Source organism: Triticum aestivum, chromosome 4D (assembly GCF_018294505.1).
Source record: "Triticum aestivum cultivar Chinese Spring chromosome 4D, IWGSC CS RefSeq v2.1, whole genome shotgun sequence".
NCBI classification, from domain to species: Eukaryota; Viridiplantae; Streptophyta; class Magnoliopsida; order Poales; family Poaceae; genus Triticum; species Triticum aestivum.
The window spans coordinates 494,113,608-494,130,245 of NC_057805.1; the positions used below are offsets into that span (position 1 = coordinate 494,113,608).

The window sequence follows — 16,638 nt, forward strand, 5'->3', positions numbered from 1 at the left end:
TGATGAGGTAGGTGCTTTGGCACCTAATTTCGAGGCAGGACTACAGGGTTCGCCTCTGCCATGTGGGCAACTCGAGGTGCCAGAGTCCATCGTGTCGGTGGTACCCATGACTGATGATGTTCTTGCGGTGGTGTCTGTAAGGGACAAGGTGGCGTCTGAGGGTGCTAACGATGATGAGGTAGGTGCTTTGGCATCTCATTCTGAGGCGCTGAAGTCCATCCGGTCGCCCGTCTTTGACCGTGAAGGTATGTTGGCACGTATTGACGAGGTGGTCTTTAAGAATCATTGGGTTGATTGTAGGAAAGCAAATCCCGTACCTGGAATATGTGATGTACTACAAGGAAGGAGGGATATGATCAGAACAGGTTGTTATACTCTGCAATTGTCCCATCAAGAGGGAGGGGGTCGACCGGATTGAAAGGGAAATGATTAGTTGGGCACAAACACTAAAGTCACAGCCCGCAGAATATATATAACACTAGGAAATAATGCCCATCAAGACCTTCTTGTTTTAGAGATAGTAGGCTTTTGTCTTTTGAGCCCTGCCCGACCCAGAGCTCGCCACTGCGTGGGCGCTCAACCGGTCGATGGGGCTCATCAAGTCCGAGAGCAACGCCCGTCTAAAGGCGGAGGAGGCGCTCCGTCACTTCCCATGATGGATGTTGCGATGGCTGGGCCAGCTGAAAGAACATGCGGTGCCCCCATGTTTGGTTTTGGTAATTGATGACAATCTCTATGGACTAATGGTTGCCTTGAGTTATATTTGAAGGATTTGTCCATAGCCATTTCTTGAAGTCCATGTGTTGGTTTCAAGGAGTTTATGTGGTGACCAAGGTGTTATTAAGGAATTATCCAAAGATTGGTCATGTGAGAGTTGAGCTTATTGCAAGCATGTCTTGAAGAAGAAGATTGTGTGATCATTCATGTTTACCTTCAAGACATCATCCAAATGAAGAGAGTTGGAAAGAGTCAAGGTTGATCAAGACTAAGTCAAGAGTGAATCAAGTTGATCAACACACAAAGCGCACAAGATGTACCGAGGGATCAAACGATCCCATGGTATGATAAGCATTGTCAATTCCGCTTTGTGTACTAACCCATGGTCTTCGTGAGAGTTCTTTGCGGGGTTAGGTTGCGGTGTGCAAGTTCAAGTGAAGCGGGCAAGTTCAAGTAAAGCATCACGAAGAGATCAAGCATTGTCAATTACGCTTTGTGTACTAACCCATGGTCTTCGTGAGAGTTCTTTGTGGGGTTAGGTTGCGGTGTGCAAGTTCAAGTGAAGCGGGCAAGTTCAAGTAAAGCATCACGAAGAGATCAAATGCTTGAAGCCATTGTGGTGACAATGGACTTGTGAAGATGTGCGGAAGGGTGGCTCATCCATAGTGGAGTATGGGGGAGCAATCAACTAGTCTTCATCGAGCCAACGCAATCAAGAAAGGTGGTCCATCTTGAGGGAGTCAAGATCGTCATCATCTAGCTCAAGTGGACCATGTGCAAGGCAAAGGTTTGCTCTTGATAGGTTTTCTATTTTACCGGTCTCATGATGGTTGTTTGGAGACCGGGTTATAGGATCGATTGCCGTACTATCAAGGGGGCTCTCGATGAGTAGCTTGATCGTATCGTTCATAGAGAGCTCAAACCATTGCATCCTTGCATCATCTTTATTGGTTCTTGTTTGGTTCTTCTCTTTGTGACTTTTGGAGCTTATGGTCATCTTGATGACAAGCTCGAGTTCATCGAAAACGGAGTTCACTCGCATCTTCTATGATGTTTTCGATGTTGGAGGTTATGCCGGTTCTTCTCGGTTGGAGGTTTCACTCCTCTATTTGTTGGCATACCTCCCCTGCCCTTCTTACTATAACCAACAAGCTTGAGTTTGCTCAATTTGGAGCTCATATGAAGAAGTTTTGGCAGTTCTGTTTTTCTCCCTGCGGTAGTACCGCGGTGGCAGCGGTAGTACCGCTTGTAGCGTCAAGCGGTAGTACCGCTCCAGTACCGCTCTACTACCGCCTCGATTTTGGGTCTGCTCTTTTCGTGTCGGGTTCAGCGGTAGTCGCGCGGCAGTAAGGCACGGTAGTTCCGCCTATAAGCGGTAGTACCGCTCCGGTCGAGCGGTAGTACCGCTACTGCACTACTGCCACCGTACTCTGCTCTGTCCTGCCTCCTTTTGTCCCGTGTTCTGCTCCTCCAGCGGTAGTACCGCTGGGGTGAGCGGTAGTACCGCTTATCGGCGGTACTACCGCCCCAAGGTTCTTGTTTTGTTGCTCCTTTTCACTGCTTCTTCCGCCCGAGCGGTAGTACCGCACGTGGAGCGGTAGTACCGCTCGTGTGCGGGCTGAGCACTTAACGATTGGATTTTCCCCCTCCTATAAAAGGGGGTCTTCTTCCCCAATGAACCTTATCTCTTGAGCTCGTGTTCTTCCCCCATTGTTGACCTTCTTCGAGCTTGCTAACTCTCAATCCCTCCATGGATTCTTGCTAGTTTTTGAGGGAAAAGAGAGAGGAGATCTAGATCCACATTTCCACCAATCACTTTCTCCTCTATGTGAGGGGAACCCCTTGGATCTAGATCTTGGAGTTCTTGGTGTTCTCCTTCTTGTTCTTCCTCTCCTTTTCCTACCTAGCATTAGTTGCTTCGGTGGGATTTGAGAGAGAAGGACTTGGGCACTCCGTGTGCCCTTGCCATTGCATTTGTGCATCGGTTTGAGTTCTCCACGGTGATACGTGGAAGTTACAAGTTGAGAAGCTTATTACTCTTGGGTGCTTGGTACCCTTGAGCTTGTTCCTCTTGGGTGCTTGGGCGCCCTAGATGGTTGGTGGGGTTCGGGGCTCAATCATTGTGGTGTAAAGCTCCAGGCAAGCGTCGGGGTCTCCAATTAGGTTGTGGAGATCGCCCCGAGCAATTTGACGGGTACCGGTGACCGCCCCAAGGGTTGCCAAAGTGTACGGGTTCGGTGACCGCCCCCAAGGGTTGCCATTTGTACGGGTTCGGTGACCGCCCCCAAGGGTTGCCATTTGTACGGGTTCGGTGACCGCCCTCAAGGGTCCCTTAGTGGAATCATGGCATCTTGCATTGTGCGAGGGCGTGAGGAGATTACGGTGGCCCTAGTGGCTTCTTGGGGAGCATTGTGCCTCCACATCGCTCCAAATGGAGATTAGCATCCGCAAGGGTGTGAACTTCGGGATACATCGTCGTCTCCGCGTGCCTCGGTTATCTCTTACCCGAGCTCTTTACTTATGCACTTTACTTTGTGATAGCCATATTGTTTCTTGTCATATACCTTGCTATCACTTAGTTGTCTATCTTGCTTAGCATAAGTTGTTGGTGCACATAGGTGAGCCTAGTTGTTTTAGGTTTTGTGCTTGTCAAATTAACCGTTAGGTTTATTCCGCATTTGTTCAAGCCTCAACCGTAATTATTTTAAAGTGCCTATTCACCCCCCCCCCTCTAGGCGACATCCACGATCTTTCACCAGCGCCCGTGATTGGAGCAACAACGATGGCGGTGGCAGCGGCAGAGATTTGGTGCTCGATATCCGCATCCATCTAGATAGGTAGATTTACAATAGTCTTTAGCTAAGTTTGCTAATTTTAACTAAGTTCGATATAATATATATGAATCTGAGTATAAATTGTTTGAATCTGGAAATAAAGTGGGGGCTAGCATTAGGGGTGTCCAGGGAAAAAATGGGGGTGTCCATTTTGGGGATAGCCTTGAAGATGCCCTTAGCCTACAATTGATCCTACACAGTGTGTTGCAGCGAATATACCGTTGAAACTTCAACGGATGCCCAGGATGTTAACATGGGCGATCACTGAGGGTCCGCAGGCACCAAGCCACAATGTATGGGACAACGGTAAAATAGATACAGGTGGAGATCGACATCGTTGAAATGGTGACTGATGCCTAAGTTCCTCTGTATATGAAGGTGATGAGGGATACCTCCATGCGAGAGTTTTAATCATATTCTCTTCGTCGCCAGTTCACCCCTTGAGTGGGTTCTTGGCGACGTTGGTGACCTCGTTGATGCCGCTTGGTGTGCTTTGATCTACTCCTATATACAGGGTATGTCTGATTACATGGTGATGTCCACGTGAGGACTGTGAGCATGTACGGTTATCGAGGCAAGATGATCTGGCTTGCCTCATTTACTTTTTCATTGAAAGTGGGGGTGGCAGCACATGATGACTCAAGTTTGGTGTTGCTTTTGAACATAGAGTCTCGAACTCCAGAGTGAAACTCTAGGTGTGCCTAGCTCTGGTTATTCCTGGTAATGGTGGTGCTTCACATCATCTCCTTCTCAGAGGCATTGTCTGGAGTTTGCTCAAACTCCCTCTCTGCCATTCTTTTCTTGGGGGCGTTGTTGTTGAAGCGCTTTTCTCACAATCTGTATGATGTCATCGGTGGTGGTTTATGTTGATGGTTGTTACTGCGTGTTGGAGTTCACTTCGATATGACTTTCGGAGGTCGCATGTTTTCTATTTCCTTTGTGTGTGCTGGTGTTGGTAGTTGCTAAAATATGTGTAGGCTATGGTGTCAGCTAACCCCACAACTTTTCTATGGCACCCCTTTGGTTTTCTAAATTTTCTATATTATTCCTTGTAACTTGAGAAGATTGATCCCACAACTTACTAGTGACCCTATAGGGTTTCTATCTGGTGCTGCCAATGGGTGTTGGCTTTGTGGCTATTATGTAATCTGGTTCTCCTTTCCAAGTAGACGAACCTAAGGCAAAAGCATTCTTCTAATCCCGAGCTCAAATGCTCTTGCTATGAACAGTAAAATCCAAATAGATAGGAAGACAATACCATTATTTTATTTTATTTTATTTTTTGAAGAAAAGCATTGCTTAGTTTTCTTCCTGCGTGCAAATTCTTGAAAAAAAACATATTCATGGAGGTCTAGCCGGGCAAAAATAACAAAATATGTACTCCAAAATGCTTTCAAAATTCGTCTTTTTGGAGCATGGTTTTTTTCCCAGAGCATTAGGAATGTTCTTTCTTCACGAAAAATTTACGCGGATTAGAGAATTCAACAATCTTTGTTGTAAAAAAAATTCATTTTTGTGGATTTTTTTTTGAGTTTACTGTTCATGAGGGTGCATTTGAGCTCGAGAATAGAATCTCTATGACAAGCATAAGGATGCAAAATGAATTCCCCACTAAATAGCATGGTCAATGTATGGCCCAACGTTGCACATAGATCATGGAGAAACATGCATATGGTTGCTTTTTCAACTGGCCAATCAAAATCTAAAACCTATAGGAATGGTCAATGATGGTTGCTAGGAGAAGTCGATGTGGGTTCTCACAAGATTGAGATAAGTTCATGTCATGGCCATTATTAATTTGTGGAACTCCATATTATGCGTAAAACAAGGCTACTGGCGATACCTGTAAGTAAGATTGCACCTACTAACATCATGCACCTAAAATAAGGACCAACACTTAGACTCCACCCCTTCCTTCTCCTTAGAAGCAACTAAGATCATCGCTTACCTGTTACTAATGAGACCATCGCGTGCCGTTACAGTATGTATAGTAACTGTACTACTGTGAGTACATATTCATTTTGCTTAGGGTGCAGAAGTATTTTGAAACGAAGAGAGTATAAGATTGTAGGAAAGCAAATCCGGTACTTGAAAGATATGACGTGGACGATGTGATCACAACAAGCTGTTGTAGGACTATTCCGCAACTGCAATTGTCCCATCAAGAGGGAGGGAGGGGGCGACCGGATCGATTGAACGGGAAATGGTTGGTTGGGTTTTACTCCCTCCGTTCTTAAATATAACTCTTTTTAGAAATTCTAATATGAACTACATGCAGAGCAAAACGAGTGAATCTACACTCTAAAATACTTTCATATTTAAATCTCTTAAAAGAACTTATATTTAGAAGTGGAGGGATTATTTTATAGAGAAAGGTCGCAGCCTGCAGAATCTTTAGCACTAGCTAGGGAATAATGCCCAACCGCCAAAAAAAAGAAGAACTTTCTTGTTTTAGCTCTTGACTTTGAGCCCTGCCTACGCATATACTCCATCAGCAAACAAGCTAGCTACCTAGAGACGAGCCCATCCCACCCCCACCCCACCACCCCTCCCCATTTCAAAGTCGACATCCTCTTCTTCTTCTCCCTCCCTCCCTCTCGCTCGTCCATCAGCAAGCGAGCCTGCAGGCGCCATGAACGGCAACGGCGGTGGCGACGATGACATGGACATGCGGAAGCCGCTGCTGGTGAACACGGGGAGCTGGTACAGGATGGGGTCGAGCCTCACCGCATCAGGGGCATCCTCCATGGCCATGATGCGCGAGTCCCACGTCTCCGCCTTGCTCTGCACGCTCATCGTGGCGCTCGGCCCCATCCAGTTCGGCTTCACGGGCGGCTTCTCCTCGCCGACGCAGGACGCCATCACCCGCGACCTCAGCCTCTCCATCTCCGAGGTCATTATCCTTAGTCCCATCGCCCGTCTTTGTTTACTCTTGCCGCCGGCTTCGCTGGCTTGGGCCGGAATCTTAGCGACTGACGACGCTGGCTACATACAGTTCTCGGTGTTCGGCTCGCTCTCCAACATCGGCGCCATGGCAGGGGCCATCGCCAGCGGCCAGATGGTGGAGCACGTTGGCCACAAAGCGGTGAGATTTTTTCCGGCCCCCTCCTTATTAGCCTGCTTCCATTGTCTTCTTCTAACTATTCCACTGCCAGATCGAGAGGGTCAATGTAAATCCTTTTCGTTGATCATCTATACTTCCATCCCTTCATTGTTTTGTTTTTGATGTAGCTCAACATTCATGCCGAATGGTATTGATACTCCCATCCCTTGTGGTAACAAATACGTAGTACCAATGTAATCAATCTAGTAGTAATATTTTGTTGAAACGGACAATCAATCTATCTTACCATTTTTTTTATTAAGAAGCAACAAAAGGACAAATGGAGACAAGATTTCTGAATCTAAACTTAATTATGTTATCCCAGCGGTCGGGACTTTCCTCTTCTGGGCATCGCCGTGGACTAGACCGTGGTTACACTAAGCTACAGCCTGCAGGTGCTGCTGCTGCAGCAGCACTAGAAACCAAAGGTGTGGGCACGTGGCATGCATGCATGCGCCCTCATACACACGTACTGCTGTGCTGCAATACACGTGTTACTACTAGCTAGCTAGCCTACAATTGGTTCCGCGCAGTGTGCTGCAGGTCTAAATTTCATGTTTTTTAACCTTTTCTAAAAAGTTAGTCTAGATCTGACCCTAGTTTACAAAAATTTCGGGATCTGATCCTTTTCTTACCGCCAGAGTCTATGACGGTAGGGTATAACAGCCTACCGCCAAGGTCTCTGACGATAGGGTTGCATGCCGTACTATAAATTTTTTCTAAGTATGAAACACTGCGTGGTCGTGCCTACCGCCGGGCACCTTAGCGGTAAGGTTGTACAGGCTATCGCCAGCCTGTTTGACGATAGGGGTGTTTCCTACCACCAGGGACCCTGGCGGTCGGCTGTTATATCCTATCGTCATGAACCCTGCGCGGTAGCAAAAGGATCATATGTCGAAATTTTTATAAATTAGGGTCAGATCAGAGAAGGGCATGTGCTGCAGCATCAATGAATCATTGCTGAGCGCCAGGAGAAAAATAATGAATTATTGCGATCACGGAGGGTCCCAGAAGGCCAGAACCGGTCGCTTGCCAGGAGAAGGAGAGGGGAGAGCAGTGTGCGTCCGGTAGGCCGAGGTCGACATGTCCGAATGGATAGAGAGACAGTTTTAGCATTTTTAAAATGACCATACTTTTTTTCGAGAGAAATACTTGTATTACTCAATGACAATATCCTCACAATCATCATGAGCTAACTTCAGAACCTCAACAGGACCAAGCCCAACCCACGTCATAGTCTTTTCTTTTGCGAAAAAACTTCCAATCTATTCATCAACTGTCATAGCAGTACAAAGAACACTAGAAATCATAAATATTACATCTAGGACCATTGACCACCTAGCGAGGACTACAAACATTGGAGTGAGCCGAAGGCATGCCGCTGTCATCTCCCCTCCTTCACCGGAGCCGGCTAAACTCGTTGTAGTAGACAGTCGGAAAGTCGTCGTGATAAGTCCCCACAGGACCAACACACCAGAACAGTAACCGCCGCCGATGAAGAGAAGTATAGATCAGACGAACCCAACCTCCACACGGCTCCTGACGACATTGTATGCACCGCCGGAACGAGGACTAGGCGGGGAGGACCTTATTCTAACTACAGGGAGCTGCCTCCGTCTCGCCTCACTGAGTAGGACACAAACCCTAATTGACCCTAAAAAGAGACCTATCAGACGAGGCCCGAGGTCCATCACGCACCCTAAGGCCACCAAAGATAAGGTAGATCAGCGGCGGCACCGGTGGGAGGCGAGAAGACCCTCGTTCTGGGAGGAGCTTCTCGTGAGGAGACCTAGATGCGATCTGGTGCTTCGGAGGAGGAGGCGGTATCTGGACGCCTCTTCTCTGTTACGCGACGAAACGCCATAGTCTTATTTTGAGGAAAAAAAACATGAGTAATACAAGTCTGCCTGTAGCATCATGCTGTGGAGTGTGGCGCTTTAGGGTGTGTTTGGTTGGGGTCATGGACTGGAATGGCATGGGTCCGACCCATCCCCAGGCCTCGTTTTCGCGTTTAGTTGGACATATGGAACGGCACCGACTCATTCCTGCGGACCGAATATTCGGCCCAGATGCAGAACGAGGTGAGACCTCAAAAACGGTGGACCACGGGGAACCGCTCACCCCTCGCACTCTCGCAGCCCTATCGCCTCGCTCTCCCTCCAGGTTCGCCGCCTCCCCCTCCTCTTTCCCCCTCCATGGATCTGAGCCGCGCCGGCCGATTCCTCCCTTCCCTGCCGGCTCCTTTTGTGGGGGGGGGGGGGGGGGGCAACTTAATCATTTTTCCTATAAATACATATACATATTTTTAATGAGTAAATACATATACATGTTATCTAAGTATCCATAAATTCATTAAATAATACAATTATTTGCATGCTACACAAAAAATATATTATTTAATATAGACTACATCCAAACTGCAATGAGTGAACAAACACATTAAAACATCATCCGATTCACAAAAAGTTAGAAATCTTATATTTGTGAATGGACGGAATATGTATCTTCTTATATACTCCCTCCAGTCCGAAATATAAGACGTTAAGAATTTTTCAACAACTCCCAAATACAAAAAAATTGTACAAAAGTAGCGCCCCCCCCCCCCCCCCCCCCCCCCCAAGTCTGCAGGGCCATCGCCGAGAGGGTCCCTTGCGGATGCAACAAAGTCAGCACGCGTCCACCTCCATCTACAAGCTCCCGTGCTCGCACCGACAGAAGTGGTTGTGACGCCCAGGATTCGTCGTCTCCAGGTACGGGTTGCCGCGCTCGAGCCAGCAGTAGCAGATGCGCCTCTTCTAGGTCCGGCCTGCCGCGCTCGATTCACTGAAGCAGTTGCGCCAACCCCCCACCCGAGATTCACCTCCTTAGGTCCCTCACCCCGCCGCCTCACCTCCGCCTTGCGCCCACCTCATCTCCTGTGGTGTGGTCGTTGAGGCACCATCGGGCTCTAGTACCGCGGGATCCATGTCGGCGACGCCAAGGTCGACCCCGGCAGCATCCCCGGCAAGAGGAAGACGAATTCAGCAACGCCTCTCACAGATCTTGGTGTCTAGGCTAGCAACGCCGGCGTTTTGTGCAGAAAAAGGCAACCTTGATCCACTTTGTCGGCAGCGCTTTGGGGAGGAGATGGAGAGCGAGAGAGGCGGCGAAAACCGGGAAATCCGAGAGCAAGGCATGGGGGAAGCAAGGCAACGGTGACGAGGTGGGGGAGCGAGAGGAAGACGGTGGCGACGAGGTGGGGGGAGCGCGAGCGAGGTGAGGAAGAGAGCAAAGTGTGTTGTCCGTGTGCGACGCCTCTCCCGCGACCTATCCGTGCACGACACGAGCAAGGGCAAAATTGGAAAGTTTTAGGAATTTCGTAATGCAAAAATAATTCACTAGGATTTCGTAAATGTCTTATATTTTGGATCGGGGAGACGGGAAAACACCAGATCTCATTCTGACCTCTATATATATATATGGAATCGTCTTGCACCATATATACTGAAATTGTTCGGGAGCAGTATAACACACAGGCAAAAAAAATTACACACCAAAGATTTTGCCGGAAACCCCACTTTTTTCTTCTCTAAAAAATAATCAAAGTTAGCAGCGCAAATGGGCGGGTCATCCATCTAGCTCAAATTGCGGTTGAATAAAGGAAAAAGTCCAAAACAAACCTTCAATTTATAGGCGAAAGCTAAATTAAACCCCGAACTCTCAATCCCTGAAATCAGCACACCAAACTCTCTAATCCCGGTCTATTTTAAACCTAGACAGAACACAACCGGGATTTGCTGAATTGGGCCGGTCCAGTAGCGCAGTTGCTGGCGCGCACACACTAATCTGGTTTTTTCTTAGTTTCTTCCTTTTTCGTTTTCTTTTATTTTTTCATTTTTACACATGTCTAATTTTTCTCAGTATCCAATGTACATTTTTAACGCACACATTAAATATTTTTGGATAAAATTTTGATAATTTCAAATACATTATGTACATTTATAAATTACATGTTTTAAAAACTTTTTGAATACATGGTAATATTTTTTCAACTACATGTTTTACATTTTCTTAATGACAATAAATATTTTATAAAACTACACAACACTCTTTTACGTGGTTCAACATTTTTAAATTTGCACACACTTTTCTCAAGGACATGCCACATATATTCTGTTAAGGTTATGACACATTTTTTACATTACACAAACATTTTTTTACACTTGTAAACACATTCTTTTAAAAATGTCACAAACATATTTTTTTTTCTTGAAATGTTAAATTTTTTTGAATGTATAAAACATTTTTTTGAATCACACAAATATTATTATACATTGTATTAACATTTGGATTGGCCCGTACATTTTTTAAAACTTGTGATATTTTTTAGATGTCACAAAATATTTTCAGGTTTAAGAAAATGTTTATGTATCAAAACGTGTCCGCACTTTAAAATTTTGTTCAGGTTGCAGAAAAATTTTATGTTTCAAAAAGTGTTCGCACTTTAAAATTTTGTTTAGGTTTCAAGAAATGTTTATAAAGGTGTTTGCTTTTTCAAAGTTGTTGGTTTTTTAAAAGTATTCGAAATTTTCAAAAGAGTTCTCACACTTTATAAAATGTTCAACGATTTCATAAATAAATACGTAATTTTGAAAATACGAAATATTTTTAATAGCATGTGAAAAACTGTTGGAATTCTGAACATTTTTTGATAAATGTGATTTTTTTGAAATCGCGAACAGTTTTTTAAAAATGCTAATAGAGTTGATTTTGTGTGAAACACGAAATTCCAAACAATTTTTAAAAACACAAAACGAATTGAATTTGTGCGAAAAATATAAAACAGAAACACTTTTAACTTTTGAACAATTTTAGAAATGTGCGAACATTTTTTAAACCTCACGAATTATTGTTGTGTTATAGTGGGCCGGCCCAAATTATAGTCCGTGAGAGTAGCTGGAATCCCGGCCGGGATTGTAGTCTTCCAGGTCTAGGGTCCAAAATAGACCGGGATTACAAGTTCAGAGTACCAATTTCCGGGATTTCAAGTTCAGGGTTTGATTTAGCTTTTGTCTACAACTTCAAGGTTTATTTTGGATTTTTTCCTTGAATAAAGTGAAAGGAAATTATGAGGGACGCGGCGACATGACACCACGCTCCGGCCTCCCATGGGACGCTGCCAGTGCCAGGGATGAGCTCGCCGCCCCGGACGGGCGAGGGGCAGGTTCAGCAGTGGGGCTCCACAAGCTGCGCCACGCCGGGAGCCAGCTAGGACCGTCTCAAAGTACGCACGGGAGCCGAGCCGCAACACCCGGAGCGCGCGCGCACGCGAGGTGTTCGTGAAGCCCCTCGCGTCAGAAAGAGCGTCACAGACCGTTTAGCGAACCACCAACGCTTCTTGCAAAAAGATTGCGGTAGACCAGCGGTTTTCAGCCGAACAAATGAGTGGTTTATTGCTAAATTCTTTATTGCCGTGTCAAACTTCTGTATGTCGGCCTAATCCTCGCCAATGTTTCAGTAGCCGGCCAAACTAATGATCTTCTCTTGAGTTCTAACAAGCTTGCGAACTAATTTTCCAGGCATTGATGATTGCTGCTATTCCTAACATCCTCGGTTGGCTCGCCATCTCCTCGGCAAAAGTATGTCAATACCTTCTTTTCCGGAGCTTAGTTTCACTGTTTGCTGCTTCTGAACTTGGCACTTCTCGGCGTTTGTTTTACAGGACACTACGTTTCTGTATATGGGGCGGTTGCTTGAAGGATTTGGTGTCGGTATCATATCCTACACGGTTCGTTTAACAGCACTCTGTGCCTGCTTATTCTTTGCATAGAAGATCTATGCACACACGTCTATCTGGTTAAGTTGTTCAGAAAAAAAAAAAGATCAACAGGATGTCAGTATTGTGGGAACAAAGTTGGCCATCCCATTGTGAAGTTTATTTGTTGTCAAAAGAATCTCGGACTGGTTAATATACTTGGTCTTGATCTGTGAGTTATGTGATAACAGGTGCCCGTTTACATAGCAGAGATTTCTCCTCAGAACAAGAGGGGTGCTCTAGGCTGCGTGAACCCGGTAGGCCTGTCCTCCCAAGCAAGGACCTAATAGCCTGTTTATGCTGGACTCATTATGCAATTGTTCGTTCCGCAGTTATCTGTAACAATTGGGATGGTGTTGGCCTATGTGCTCGGCATGCTTGTTCCTTGGAGGATGCTTGCGGTGATAGGTAACATGACTAAGTACCGACGCGTTACTGAATTTTCTTATTTTCACTGTCAGTTTTCACTTAACCTCTGATATCTAAGTTCGCAGGATCTGTCAGTTTTCACTTAACCTCTGATATCTAAGTTCACAGGATCAGTAACAGTAAATGCCATGTTGACAACTATGACTAGAATCCTGAGATATCCTTGGCAAATATTTCCGCTCAAACTTTTGAAGGAAAAGTTACTGTGTCAGTAATATATGTTGATTTAGCTAGTACTTTATGAGCTTAAGCGAATGTGTATGCATCTAGTTTCAAAACCGCTCATTCTGGGTTGTGATTCTTCTAGGAGCCTTGCCATGCACAATATTGATTCCTGGCCTATTCTTCATTCCAGAATCTCCAAGATCGCTGGTTTGTATACGCAAATGTATACAAAATGCTGCATCATTCTGAAATTTGTATTAACCACTCTTGTGCATCAATCTCTAGGCAAAGATGAACAAGATGGATGATTTCGAAGCCTCTCTACAAGTTTTGAGAGGATCTGAGACTGACATCACCTCAGAGGTGAATGATATAAAGGCAAGCACCTGCCCTTTTTTTTCTTCTAGACTAAAGTAACTACAAATCTCTCTATGTGACTTTCAGTGTAGTCACCAATGTTTGCTTTCACATCATGCAGACAGCGGTAGCATCAGCAAACAAAACGACGTCAATCCGTTTCCAAGAGTTAAAACAAAAGAAATTCTGCATGCCCCTCATAGTAACTTCCTTGACTTGCTGGTTTGTTTCATACCAAGATTCACAATTGCATTTTGTAATCGTGATTGTGGTACAACCTGGCAGCTAGGAATTGGCCTGCTTGTACTGCAACAGCTAAGTGGGATCAACGCTATACTGTTTTATGCAGGCAACATCTTCAAAGCTGCAGGCAAGTTGTACAATTTGGTCTCTAAATTTCCTTCAGTGCAATATTATAGTGTTATATTATAGTCAATTTTAGCTTCTATGTTTGACATGAAAAGCCCTTCAGGTCTTACAAACAGCAACTTGGCCGCATGTGGACTTGGAGCTATTGCGGTGCGTAACTTGATACATCTTTTCTTGTCTCTTGGTAGTTCACATTAAGGTGCTGACAGCATTTTTCATCAGCTTCTTGCCAGTGGAATTACAAGCTGGTTACTAGACAGAGCTGGCCGACGGATCCTACTTATTGTAACTTCCTCCTCACTGTGAAACCAGTTTGTTATTATAGTTTTATGTAACTATAATTTAGCTCTTGCTTCAACTCCCAGATCTCTTCTGCCGGGATGACCCTAAGCCTTCTTGCGGTTGCCGTCATATTTTTTCTCAAGGTATGTTGAGGTTTCTTTAGTATAGGGTTCAGAATCCATATACCACACCCTCATAATAGTCTATTACGTGGATCGGGGATTTTCTTTTATATTATCATGATTTATTGTTCCAGGACAACGTTCCACAAGATTCTGACATGTATTACATATTAAGCCTGGTCTCCTTGCTCGCCATTGTGGTATGTCCATCCGCGAACTGATTGTTTGGTCTTAAAATTTACATCGCAAATCCACGAGCTGTGGCCGAAATACTAACCTGACACTTGTTCAGGCTTATGTGTTCACCTTCTCCTTCGGTATGGGCGCCATTCCATGGGTCATAATGTCTGAGGTAATATAGTGAATCTGCCCACTGCACATAGACCATAGCTAATGTGGTCTTGGCATTCACATAACCATACTTTTGGACTTGTTATGTGTTTGTAGATCCTGCCGGTCAGCATCAAGAGCCTGGCGGGAAGCTTCGCGACGCTCGCCAACTGGCTGACCTCCTTTGGGATAACAATGACAGCAAACTTGCTGCTCAGCTGGAGCGCTGGAGGTTCACACTCTTCCCTCTTTCCTCTTTCCTCAAGTAGAATTATGGACCCGCGGCACAGACCTGACGGAGATCATTTCTGTCTATTTACGATCTCTCTTTTTTTGCGGGGGCTGTCTGTTTACGATCTCGACAGGTACCTTTGCGTGCTACACGCTCGTGAGCGCGTTCACGCTCGTGTTCATAATCCTCTGGGTGCCGGAGACCAAGGGAAGAACTCTCGAGGAGATACAGTGGTCGTTCCGGTGAGCTCGGTTGGTAGTTTTCGCCGTATGTATGTCGGAATTATTCTTCAAGCTGGGCATCGTCTTCTTTTTACTAGTCGGATTGCTCGATGAAGGCCAATCATACAAAGGAAAAAAACTTTGTCGTCTGTATATTCCTGTACAGCATTGTCTCAGATGACTTTGTAAAGGGGACATGTGATTACTCTGTTCTCTTATCTGGGTTCCGTGCAGGTGCAGGTGCAGCTGGTGGTCAGCTCCCATTGTGATACCCTCGCAAAAAAAAAAACGTTGAGATTGTCTTGCTCTGTTCTGAAACTTTTACTGCTAGTTCAAATTGTTCATGTGAACGTGGTGAATATTTGTGCCATTGTGACATACACCTTGTCTGAAAAGGGAAAATTGCCCTGATATCCTCTGCGTGATTTTTTCTCCGGCTTGTGTTTACTTATTTGTTATTCCGCGTTGTAAGTTTTGAATAAAACTATTGTTATTGATTTGCTGGCCGCATATAGCGGTATATATAAGATTTTACAAGCCTACAAGACCTATTACAATACGACCTATTACAATACGACTAGGACTAGATAACTTGAGAGCCAAGTAATAGTCTAACATCCCCCCGCAGTATCAACGGGAGGTTCGACAACGTTGAGACTGGATCGAATATTACAAAATGAAGTAGATGGCAGTCCTTTGGTAAAAATATCAGCAAATTGAGCCGTAGAAGGAACATGCAGCACCCGAACTTGTCCAAGAGCCACCTTCTCGCAAACAAAGTGTATATCAATCTCAATATGTTTAGTCCGGCAATGTTGAACAGGATTCCCAGACATGTAGACAGCTGATATGTTATCACAATAAACGATGGTAGCATGTGCAAGCGGTCGATGCAACTCCGAGAGCAACTGACGAAGCCAGATCGTATCAGCCACAGTATGTGCAACCGCACGATATTCAGCTTCAGCGGACGAGCAGGAGACGGTTACCTGCCTTTTCGAGGACCAAGAAATCAAATTGTCACCAAGAAAAACACAGAATCCGGATGTAGATCGTCGAGCGTCGGGACAACCAGCCCAGTCTGCATCAGAATACACGGTGAGAGAGGTGGGGGATGAATTGTTTATGTGGAGACCATGATCGAGAGTACCTTTGAGATACCGAAGGATGCGTTTGATATGATTATAGTGAGGAATTCGAGGATCATGCATATAGAGACAAGCTTGTTGGACAGCAAATGAGATTTTAGGATGAGTAATGGTAAGATACTGGAGAGCACCGGCAAGACTACGATAAAGAGTAGGATCAGAGAAAGGATCACCATTGGCAGAAAGTTTGAAACTAGTGTCGACAGGAGTATGGGAAGAATGACAGTCTAGCATACCAGCACGATTGAGAAGATCTAGAATGTATTGATGCTGGGAAAGAAACAGACCAGATGAATCACGAATCACTGCAATACCTAAAAAATGATGAAGAAGACCAAGATCGATCATAGAAAACTCAGAACGTAGATGAGTAATGATGCGGTCCAAAAAAGGTTGAGAAGAAGCAGTGAGAACGATATCGTCAACATAAAGAAGTAAGTAGGCAATGTCAGAATTATGATGGTAGACAAAGAGAAAGGCGTCAAAAAGAGAGGGAATAAAGCCTATGGTTTCAATAAAGGAAGAAAGCGTTGAA

The 16,638-nt window shown here is 45.1% G+C and overlaps 1 protein-coding gene across 3 annotated transcripts; it reads left to right on the forward strand.

Moving 5' to 3' along the window:
• The first annotated feature begins 6,097 nt into the window (after positions 1–6,097).
• On the forward strand, positions 6,098–15,366 carry LOC123098960 (sugar transporter ERD6-like 4). 3 transcript variants are annotated; one of them, XM_044521052.1, is made up of 18 exons: positions 6,098–6,444; positions 6,547–6,636; positions 12,213–12,272; positions 12,356–12,421; positions 12,640–12,705; positions 12,781–12,856; positions 13,185–13,249; positions 13,328–13,420; positions 13,521–13,601; positions 13,685–13,769; positions 13,872–13,918; positions 13,991–14,053; positions 14,134–14,193; positions 14,307–14,372; positions 14,465–14,524; positions 14,620–14,734; positions 14,868–14,976; positions 15,190–15,366. In XM_044521052.1, exons 1-18 carry the CDS (start codon positions 6,184–6,186, stop codon positions 15,248–15,250), a joined length of 1,524 nt encoding a protein of 507 aa, XP_044376987.1. In that variant the 5' UTR covers positions 6,098–6,183; the 3' UTR covers positions 15,251–15,366. The 3 variants fall into 3 exon arrangements, with proteins under 3 accessions (XP_044376987.1, XP_044376988.1, XP_044376989.1); XM_044521053.1 differs by having other exon boundaries at positions 15,196–15,366; XM_044521054.1 differs by having other exon boundaries at positions 14,868–15,366.
• Positions 15,367–16,638: the final 1,272 nt, after the last annotated feature.